The 11,943-nt window shown below is 39.1% G+C and overlaps 1 protein-coding gene across 1 annotated transcript in view; it reads right to left on the bottom strand.

The window, feature by feature from the left end:
* The window catches only part of LAMB4 (laminin subunit beta 4), a 110,375-nt gene extending 99,494 nt beyond the window's left edge, over window positions 1-10,881 (bottom strand). The window contains 4 exon segments of the mRNA XM_057549660.1: window positions 2,167-2,302; window positions 5,409-5,510; window positions 5,512-5,564; window positions 10,848-10,881. Of these exon segments, the coding sequence (XP_057405643.1) occupies window positions 2,167-2,302; window positions 5,409-5,510; window positions 5,512-5,564; window positions 10,848-10,881 (325 nt within the window).
* Between the last annotated feature and the right edge of the window lie 1,062 nt (window positions 10,882-11,943).

Raw genomic sequence — 11,943 nt, forward strand, 5'->3', positions numbered from 1 at the left:
AAGCATTTGAACTAGTTGTATTGTCACTTAGCAGAAAACCCAGCTTGGATTATTTCCCTGGGACTGAGGGTCTGTGGGCTCCTCTGTGGCCACCAACCATGTCCTTGTTCAATGGATGACATACAAAGACAACCTCATATTATGCTTGCCCTAAATGAGCTTATATATTATGACGATTCCCACACTCCCTTCTCATGGTCTAGGATCTCCTAAGGGAGATATATTTAGGTGTCTGAAGAGAACAGAGGGATTGTAGCCCAAAGCATCCTGGCCAGGACTTTGCACTGAGATAGCTGCCATCCAGCTCTAGCATGGACATAGAGGATCAACCCCAATCCAGACGTGACAGAAGCCACTCTCGAGTGGAACTGTCCAATGGGAATATGAGTCCTATGTGTCATTTAAAATTTTCTAGCAGCCACATTTTAAAGTAAAAAGAAGCAGGAGAAATTATGTTTATTATAAATAAATATAATAAATAATACTTTATATTTATTATATTTATTAAATTATTTATAATATTATATATAATGTATTGAATATTACTTATATGTCATACATGATATATAATATATTGTATTTTTTATCATATATATTATTTATAATGTCATATATGATATATATAATATACTTAACCCAATATATGAAAAATATTCTCATTTCAATATGTAATCAACATTTGAAAAATTAGTAGCGCTTTATTACACATATATTTTTTTCTAAACTCAGTCTTAGAAATCCGGGGTGTTTTTACACTCACAGTACATCTCAATTTGGTTTTGCCATGTTTTGCGTGCTCAGGAGCCATGTGTGGAGCTACAGTATTGGACAGTCTAGTTCCAGAGAACAGTGGCTGCACCGTGGTGAATTGGGGAGCAGCTTAGCATTCTAGAGTGAATGGCTTGGGGAAGGATTTGCTGCCGAGAGAGCAGCCATACTCCAGGCTCTGTGTCAAGGGCTCCTAGCTCTTTCTGGAAAGGACATCCCCTGTCCCCTGTCTAAAGTTCTTGGTTGAGAACCCATCTTCTGTGTAGTCAGCTTTGACCGAAGGGCATTCCTTCTGTAAGGAGACGTGGAACGAATGCTGGACATGTGGGTCAAAGCAGCTGTGAAGTAAAAATGGCCACATCCGTCAATGTGGTAAAAACCACCAACATTCACTAAGGAGAGGCCAATGACAGACCAATCATTAGGATCCAAAATGAACCAGCATTTAATAGACACCAATCATGTCCCTGTCCAATGGGTGACATAGAAAACCAGCCTCGTATGATGCTCGCCCTAAATGATCTTACCTATTATGATTATTCCCACACTCCCCTCTCATGGCCTAGGATCCCCGAAGGGAAATATGTTTAGGCGTCTGAACAGAATAGAGGAATTGTAGCCCAAAGTGCAACATACAGAGATGTGGCAATGGAATCCTTTTCTGGGTTAAGGTTTCCAGACCAGTGTTGAAGAGGGCCCATCGTTTAATACAGCCCAACCAGCTGCATTAAACACAGAAGGCCCAAGGCTGGGGTGGGAAACAAGAAATCCCCAATCAGGTCCAAACTTACAGTGGTGTCTAGGAAATAAGGACGGTCAGGGCCAGTGTGAGGTTCAGTATCACAATTATTCATGAACAGGGAAGGGCATCAATCCAGGAAGGAAAGAACTGCAGTGAGTAGCCAACTCTCCTTTCAATTCAATTTTTATATTAAAATCTTTGGCTTACAGTAAGAAATAAAATGTCCTTTCTCTTTTTCCCTTCAGGAGTTGAAAAAGGAAAAAGCACATGGTATTCACTTTCAGACTTCCCCTTCGTTACTATTTCTGTTTACAGCAGTGTGTTTTGTATAAGTCTTAATTTACCAACACCTCATAACTTCTTTTTTTTTTTTTTTTTAACAAAGAACAAGAGGATGCAGAGCTATGTTCTTTCCCACCACGGAAAAAGTGAAACATTCTGAGTTATGTGCTTAAAAAATACTTTGATTTCTCAAGAGGAAAATAATCTTTCTTAAAATGAAAATTAAATTTTGTTTTTATACAGGGTTTTACATTCTCAGTGGATACTATTCCATTTCAGTATAACTCCTTGTTGTGATAGTGCCAAAATCAGAGTGAAAGATGCCTTACTAAAAATTTGAAGAAATAAAAAATTGGAAAGGAACTTAATCGTACCATTTTCTGATTGCCACCATTTCTTTTCTCTATCTGGTTCAAAACTTGGGATTACATTCTCAGTGGTGTGGCTGTTGGGTTGGGCGTGCGGATCATATGGAAATCTGGCGTCACAGATGAAGCATTTTTGTTCGCCCTGGAAAACACATCGTTAAAATTAAAAATAAAGAATCATCATTACTTATTGTTGATATGAATTTATAAACAAGCTGTACTTACTATATTTGTCATTCAGTCTGGCTAAAAATAGAAAGCAGAGGAAGTAACAAGACATTGATTTTTTCCATCAATAGGTGCTTAACTACAAAAACAAACAAAATTAAGATGTGACCTAGAAATTTTATAAATTTATACAGTTGGGACAAAAATGCAAATTTATGTAGAACTAATAATTTTTCTCATACAAGGGGCAGAGGAACTGGAGGTTACTTTAAACTATAGAAAAATACTTAGGATATACTATTGAGTTGGAATGACTCTCTTTAGCCAAAAAAAGAATAATTAGGGACTTCCCTGGTGGCACAATGGTTAAGAAACCGCCTGCCAATGCAGGGGACATGCATGGGTTCGAGCTCTGGTCTGGGAAAATCCCACATGCCGTGGAACAACTAAGCCTGTGTCCCACAACTACTGAGCCTGTGCTCTAGAGCCCGCGAACCACAACTACTGAGCCCATGTGCCACAACTACTGAAGCCCGCAGGCCTAGAGCCTGAGCTCTGCAACAAGAGAAGCCACCGCAATGAGAAGCCCACGCACCGCAATGAAGAGTAGCCCCTGCTCACCGCAACTAGAGAAAGCCCATGTGCAGCAATGAAGACCCAACGCAGCCAACAATAAATTTTAAAAAATAAAATTCAAATAGCTATATAAAAAAAAGAATTAGTAAGAAATTAATGAAATAATTGGCCATTAGTTTATCTGCAACCATCATCCTTTCCCTCTCAGACAGTATTTTTGGCATAAAAGCTTCCAGGGCCAAAATGTTTACATCACACATGTGGATTTTATAAAAGATTTTCATTAAACTCACAACAGAGAGACCCACCCTCTTGTCTTGCAGACTAGAAGGTTTTAGTTAATTGGAACTAGTTTTGCTTGGGATGGATTTTCAAAGGTTTTAACAGTCAAGATTGGCCTTTGAGTTTGCTTAATTTAATGCATCCACTTGCAGCTATACTTACTTAAAACTCCTGGGGAAATCTCCCAAGATTTCCAAAGGACTGCCAATGGCCTGCACAGTTGTTCCTGGCTAATATTTGCGGGACTCTGGAGGAGCATTTTTGCAAAGCTTCCAGGAAGCAGGAGCTATTTCTTACAGTCCTCCATATTGGAAATTGCCTACAACAGCAAATGTGCTGGTAGGTATTCAGCGAATGTTTGATTTTATGTTTGACCATGGCTTACAAGGGCCTATAAGATCTGACCGGGCCCACCTCTTTTGTTGAACAAATGCATGATGATTTTAATGACTATTTCAGCTAGAGTCTGTCAAAGTAAACTAGCCTTTCAAGAGATCTATAAAATCTTTTTAGAATCATGGGCCACCATAAGCCTTATACTTGAAGAGAACCAAAATGCCCTTTGGAAATTAAGGACCGATACAAGCAACATCAGTTCTGCCTATAGGGAGGTTTGCCCCAGATCTGTCCTAAAAGAGTAGTAGGAGCCCTATGATTCCACTAAAAGGTGTCAAGACTTCATTCCAGTAATACTATGAAAATTATTGTGGAAAATGTTTAACTTCAAGGGCCATTTTGATTGTGGGCCTTTTTTTTTTTTTTTTTCTGTAAACATTTTAGAAGCACAATCTTTGATGGAAATGGCTACAGAGGATGCTTAGTTGTGTCCACTAGATATGGAGGGTCCGACTTGGGTAGCATTCGGAGTCAATGTTGACTTGAAGATTCGGAAGAGAATGTTTCACTTGATAGCTCTTTGCTAGACAATGGATGAAAAAAACTTATCCTCCATGCCAGGCAAATGTTTACGTAACTAGTACTTGTGGTCCCACCTGTAATCCTTTGTCAGCAGAAGATATTTTGAGACTTTTTTTCCAGTTTGAAGATGAAGATTTCTGTGATTACCTAGACCAAAGAAGCTCTGCAGTTTGATTTACTTCTATTTTTGGTGTAACTTTGCAATATAGGAAAATCGATTTCTAATTATCATCAGAGTATATTGGCTCATGACAACTTAAGCAAATGCCAATGGTAGAAGGACAAGAGGGGTGATGCCAGTGTTGGAAAGTTTCTAGTATTAAAGTTGGGAACCACTTCTTTGTCCAGAGGACCTGGACTTCAGGAAGTTACCTGAAGGGCCTTCCATCCCACCTGACCTAAAATTGAGCAAAAACTATAGTGTCATTTCCTTGCACATGTAGAGGATTTGCTTTCTTATACAAGTACTTCCCAAACTTAGACCAGGGCTCAACATTCAGGTATTGTCTCCACTTATTTATAATCATCTTCTTTTTACTAGAAACCAATGAGAATACAAAGCCGTTCCCAGAGCCTCCGGGAGTTGCCTTAAACAAACAATACATGGAAAAGCCTGGGCCACTAACATTAGGCTTACATCCAACTTCCTTCCTGAACATCCTCTCAGTTAAGGGGTTGACGTAATTGCCTTGGGCTTTTCAGCAGGTATGATACTCAGATGACCTTGGATGCTTGTTTCAGAGCCCAGGGAAGAAAAAAAAAAGCAACTGGTCCTTTCATAAAACTGGTCTTTAAGAAAAAAAGGCACAAAAATATGTTCACATCGGGATTTGACAGTCTCTAGACAAGACAATTTCCAAGTAGCATGGAATTGTAGACAATTCCAAGTCTGCCCCAGCTCCATCTCCACCTGAAGCAGGGCAGTGAGAACTCATGTTCAGCATAATAGCCTTGCAGTCCTGAGGGATCTTCCATCTTCACCCAACTAGTCAATTAAGTCCACTCCACGAGAGTCACTAAGGCAGCCAAGGAGAACAGTATATTGTACAGTATTCCCTTCAAAGACTGAATCGGAAAAGGCTTTTCTGTCTAACTCTAAAGGTAACAAGAAATAGATGAAGCCCATTTTCCTTTTTCTCTGATCAGGGAAGGTTTCCCGGATGTTGAATTGAATCACTTCTGTCTCTGATGTTTGGGAAAGCGTGCTGTCTCCTTTTTACTGTTGTCTTGACGGCCCTAGATGTACTTGGGAAAATCTACCTCATTGACTAAATCATGTCCCAACAAGTAAAGAATCAACCCACCTTAAGGTAGCTGAGGATGCAGTATTTCTGGGCCCCGCCCAGCCCACAGGTAGAAGCGGAGAGCTGCGTGCTGTGACCCACCAGGAGATTGCTGGTGGGGGGGACGACAGGCACCCCTGTTGCATTCATCTTGAGCTTCCATGTAACTGAGCAACCCTTGATCATGACAGAAACAGGACAGAGGAGGCAGTCTAAGGGTAGCAGAAGGCTTAGAGAAGCAACTGGTTAAGTGGGAGAGTTAACAGTCCGTGTATTTTTAATACTAGTTCTGTGATTATTAAGATCCTGGTGGTGGATGCTGTTGGCACCCTCAGCCTGATGGAAATCTCTTAGCTTGGGAGGTTATGACATCTGTGCTCATGTGCCCACCTGGCCCAGCTGGTAGCCAGTGACTGATGGATACATATTTCCCAGTCATTGCCTCAGGCTGGGATCCACTCTGTGGTGCAATTTATGCTCAGAAGTTCTCCTGGGAGGAGGTTGAAGCCAGACTCCTGATGGGACCCCATCCTGCCTCCACCCCCCTCACTCTCCCTCCTCAGAGCACTCCCTCAATAAATCACTTGCACACAAATCCTTGTCTCAGGCTCTGCTTCTGGGAGACCTGACCTGAGACAGCCTCCATTCGCTGGGAATTCTCTACGTGTCATTTTAGGGCAAATAACAAAGACGAATGCATAGACATGAGGAAGGAGAATCCTAATCCTGCCTCTTATACCTGTTGTTCAAACATGGAGAAAATCAACTGGAGAATTTAAGAATTCCTTGGGAAATAACTTTCTCTTAAAATATATAAATTCAACTGACCCCTTTATAACCTGAATTGCTGGGTTCAGATACACCATGGACCAAATCATACCCCTTTGGGATAAAGGATGGGACAGGTGGGAGTTTCAGCCTGTATAGTACACTTAGCCGTTGGTACCTGCTGTCCAACAGATCTGTCATGAAGGTTTCGGTCACAGGTGAGCTAGAGCATTAAAGGGCAGCTCTATCTCAACTGTCACCTCAGTTCTTTACTTTTCACGTGTAGCCTCTGAGAGAGTATCTTTAAATCTTGCTTTAAAAATGATTTTTAAAGTTCTGTTTGTTTTAAAATGTTAAATTCTGAGTTAAGATAACTGTTAAATCTTTATATGTGAATGTGGGGTGGGTACGTAATCCAAACTATTTCCTGCCTGCGTGGATTGTCTGCAGGGTTTACTCCATTATGTTAAAGTTACACACTTGAATTGACAACAAGTGCATGATCAGTAAAAAGAAAAATTGGTAAATTGGACCTCATCAAAATTAAAAACTTTGTGAAGAGGTAAAAAAGCAAGCTACAGACTGGGAGAATATAATTACGAATCACATATCTGACAAAGCTCTTGATCTAGAGTATATAAAGGGCTCTCAAAACTCAACATTAAAAAACCAATCCAAGTAGAAAATGGCAAGAAGCATGAATAGACATTTCACTGTAGGAGACAGACCAATAGCAAGTAAGCACCTGAGAAGATGTTCAACATCATTAGCCATTAGGGAGACGCAAATCAAAACCACAATAGCACTACATACCTATCAGAATGGCTAAATAAAAAATAGTAATAACTCCAGCTGCTGGAGAGGATGTGGAAAACTGGATTACTCACACACTGCTGGTAGGAATGTAAAATGGAACAGCCACTCTGGGAAGAAGTATGGTAGTTTCTTATAAAGCTAAGCATGTGCTTATCATACAACCTAGCAATTACACTCTTAGGTAATTATCCCAGAGAAATTAAAGTATCTTTTCACAAAAATCTGTATAGCATCTTTATAATGGCCCCAAACTGGAAACAACCCAGATGTCCTTCAATGGGTGAATGGTTAAGTAAAATGTGGTCTATCCATACCATGGGATAGTACTCAGCAATAAAAAGGAGGGAGGCACTGATACATGCAACACTATGGATGGATCTTCAAGGAATGATGCTGAGTAAACAACGCCAATCTTAAAAGGTTATGTACTACATAATTCCATTTCTTGAATGACACAATTCTAGAGCTGGAAAACAGATTCATGGTGGCCAGGGGTGAGGGAGGCTGGGAGGGAGGAGAGGTGGGTGTGGATATAAAAGAGTATTACTGGGGATCCTAGAGGTGATGGAACTGTTCCGTATCTTAACTGTGGTATGGTCTCATGAATCTATACACGTGATAAAATTGCATAGAATTAAATACACACACACACACAAACACACAAACAAGAGAATGTAAAACTGCGGAAATCTGAATAAGGTTAATGGATTATTTCAATGTCAGTTTCCTGGCTGTAATATTGTATTGTAGTTACACAAGATGCTACCATTGGGGGAAATTGGGGGAAATGGGATCTCTCTGTATTATTTCTTACAACTGCATGAGAACTTGCAATGACCTCAAAACAAAAAATTAAAAAAAAAACACAAACAACTCTCTCCCCCTTCAAAATCACCCCATCAGCCTCTGGATGGTGAATCATGTAAATCCCACACTCTAAAATAATACACACAGGACAGGTTCCAGCTGCTCCTATATACTTTTCCCTTGAGACATGAAAATGTATGCCAAGTCCTGATTTCAGCAAACAGGGGTGGGAGGGATGGGCCTAAAAGGAAAAATAATTACCATACTGTGGAATAAGCTTGGTTTCTCCTCAGTTTTTTCTAATGGTAAAAATATAAAGAATCTTCTTCATGGACTTGTTTTGAATTTAATGGATTGCTTTCCTTCAAGCTGGCCTCCAAAAATACAGCTTATTGAAAAATAATGTTCTTTCTCTTGTGTACACATTTCCCACATCTATTCTGTTAATATGGTCATTTTGTGATTATTATTAGGTGTTAAACATATATAGATCACGGTTCTATAGCTAAGAATATGATCCACAATGTCTCCTTCCCCACAGGTTACCAAAAGTCAGTTTGAATGTGGAATTTTCCACCTTCCATCTCATTGCAAAGATTATTATACTAAAACAGAGCACAATATTTCTTTCTATTTCTTTAAGATGTGGTTAGGCCCCTGACACACTTTATTTCATTATATAATAGATGATCCTAGCTTGGTTAACCTGGATGTTTCTTTTTATTCACCCAACAATCCAAATCCAGATCTCCTTTTATTTCCTAGAGTTGGCATCTAGGATAAATAACTAACCTAAAGTTTGGACTTCAATAGACAGAGGCTTTTTCAAAAAGGGCAGGTATAAAATCTCTGCTAATGCTACGTGTGGATTAGCTAAGATTCCCCTTCCAGGGCTTTATTCTTTCAGACAAGTTCCATCCTGAATTCTTTTATTGGAATTGTTGCCTTAGAGATTGCACATGTTTTTAGAAACTGACTTGGCCAAACATGTTTTAATCAAACATGTACTTTACAGAAATAAAAGTATTCCAGGACTTTGGGAAATTGAACTATTATTCATGTAATATTCTACCAGCAAATATGAACTTCTGGTCTAAAATTCTTGGCAGAAAGTGGCAAAAAACATTAAGTATTTAAACCTTCATGCCTGAACGTAGATAGACGTAGCAATATCCTTCCTGGATTAAAGCTTTCAACTGCTGAGTTATTACATGAGCAATAGGTTGGAATTGATTTCGAGAATAATGTTTCTGTCTTTAGAAAATCAATGTATTGCTCAAAAATGACATAAAACTTGGCGATAGGATCTTATTAAAAATGAATTTAGGAAAGCTGGTCATTTAAAGAAAATATACAGTAAATTTTCGGTAAAGTCAGTCATTTTATAGATACAACCATTATTATATGATCTCTCAGTAATTTTGGATATTGTTATAATTTTCTTAAACACATCTGATGCTTTCATCTAGTTTAGATTTCACTTCAGAGTTTAGAGGCTATAAACACACACAACCATTTATGTACTCACACACATTATTTACTATGAGTGAGCAAACGTGCAAAGGATGCACGTTGGATAAGATTTGCACTTTGTATACAGTTCCCCAAACCTGGGGCCAATTTTATGATCCTTTCTCTTTATCTTCCTTAGTTAGAATACAAGACAGAGGGTTTAAATAGGTTTCAGTATTTATATAAATGCCTATGGTCGAACTATAAACCAGAAAATGCCCATGCAGCTGAGGTGGCTCTAACCTGGTTGGTAGTTTGACAACAGGCTACCTTAGAGATTTGGGTTAGAGCAGGTCAAGCTTAGGTTTAGAAACCTAGGATCTGTTGCAGGAAGGCCTTTTCCGCCCAAGCTAATTTAGTTTTGAAGGTTTTCCCTCCAGAGAGAAGGGTCTCCTGATTGAGGAGGCCTCACTGAGGCTCTGCGGTGTGGTTTAGAACTTTGGCAAGGTGTAAGTTATCCTACGGAGAGGCCGGGAAAAGATGCCATGATTGGTTGCTTCTGATTCTGAATACTGTTTTAGTCCCAAAGAGAACATCCAAAGAAGATATAGATGGGGACTTCCCTGGCCGTCCTGTGGTCAGGACTCCGCGCTTCCACTTCAGGGGGTGTGGGTTTGATCCCCGGTCAGGGAACTAAGATCCCGCATGCTGCAGAGCGTGGTCAAAACAAACAAACAAAACAAAAAACAAAGCAGATGTAGACAAGACCAACTCTTCTCTGACTCTTTGAGACCAGATCTAAGCTTCCTAGTCCTGGGGGGAAAGCGCAGTACAGTGAGTGCCCACTTCCACTGGCTGGCTTGTGGCTTGCCTCTGAGGCAGAAATTTTTCAACAAAGAACAAATGAGCCTTTACCATCTAGAGCTGTTCTTCTTTGCTCCATGACCAGCCAAGCTAACTGAGAATATGCCTCAGGGTTTGGGAGTTGCCAAATTAAAAGAGGAGATTCTTAAAGTCTACTGCCATGAAGAAATTCAGCAGGACTATTTGAAGAGAAGGTTCTAAGCAATTTAGTTAGTACTCACCCAAAGCAGGGCTGTTATAGATACAGAAAAGCAGGATCAAAGAGAGTAATTGTTGGAAACATCTTCTCTATGACTAATGTAAATGATTCTCAGCTTATTAAAGACAGCCCGGTCATGGAGAATTTGGCCTTTTAGTTCTGAACTGCAGCTTACTCAGAAGACAGAATTTTGCCTATAAATTCTTTATGAGACCTCATCACTGGGGTAAGTGCTACATTCAAAGCAGAGCTATTTTTAAAAATTAAAATGCATTATATGTGTAAATTAAGAATCTGAAAGTAGTTTGCTTTTTTTAGTGTCTTATTTATCTGCTGCTGCTAATACTCCATTAAAGAGTGACAGAAATAGCTATGGGTGGATAATGGCCATGTTTGAATGGAACTTTCTAGTTGTTGACACAATTATACAACAGAAGAGCCATGCGAATATGTGTTAGTATAGAAAAAAGAGGTGGATATGTTTAAAACCTATCTCCACTAAATATTTTAGAACAATTCAATACAAGCAGAAAATGTATTTTGATAATACTCACCAAGGTGCAAAAAACAGGTCAGTTGAAATTGCATTCCTTGCAAGGATTCTTCAATATATGCAAATCAATCTACGTGATACAGCATATTAAGAAACTGAAGGAGAAAAACCATGTGATCATCTCAATAGATGCAGAGAAAGCTTTCAACAAGATTCAACACCCATTTATGATAAAAACCCTCCAGAAAGTAGGCATAGAGAGAACTTTCCTCAACATAATAAAGGCCACATATGACAAACCCACAGCCAACATCGCCCTCAATGGTGAAAAACTGAAACCATTTCCACTAAGCTCAGGAACAAGACAAGGTTGCCCACTCTCACCACTATTATTCAACATAGTTTTGGAATTTTTAGCCACAGCAATCAGAGAAGAAAAAGAAATAAAAGGAATCCAAATTAGAAAAGAAGAAGTAAGCTGTCACTGTTTGCAGACAACATGATACTATACATAGAGAATCCCAAAGATGCTACCAGAAAACTACTAGAGCTAATCAATGAATTTGGTAGAGTAGCAGGATACAATATTAACACACAGAAATCTCTTGCATTCCTATACACTAATGATGAAAAATGTGAAAGTGAAATTGAGAAAACACTCCCATTTACCACTGCAACAAAAAGAATAAAATACCTAGTAATAAACCTACCTAAGGAGACAAAAGACCTGTATGCAGAAAATATAAGACACTGATGAAAGAATTTAAAGATGATACAAATAGATGGAGAGATATACCATGTTCTTGGAAGAATCAAGATTGTGAAAATGACTCTACTACCCAAAGCAATCTACAGATTCAATGCAATCCCTATCAAACTACCAATGGCATTTTTCACAGAACTAGAACAAAAAATTTCACAATTTGTATGAAAACACAGAAGACCCCGAATAGCCAAAGCAATCTTGACAAAGAAAAATGGAGCTGGAGGAATCAGGCTCCCTGACTTCAGACTATACTACAAAGCTACAGTAATCAAGACAGTATGGTACTGGCACAAAAACAGAAATATAGATCAATGGAACAGCAGAGAAAGCTCAGAGATAAACCCACGCACATATGGTCACCTTATCTTTGATAAAGGAGGCAAGAATATAC

The sequence above is a fragment of the Balaenoptera acutorostrata genome, chromosome 7, assembly GCF_949987535.1.
Source record: "Balaenoptera acutorostrata chromosome 7, mBalAcu1.1, whole genome shotgun sequence".
Classification (NCBI taxonomy): domain Eukaryota; kingdom Metazoa; phylum Chordata; class Mammalia; order Artiodactyla; family Balaenopteridae; genus Balaenoptera; species Balaenoptera acutorostrata.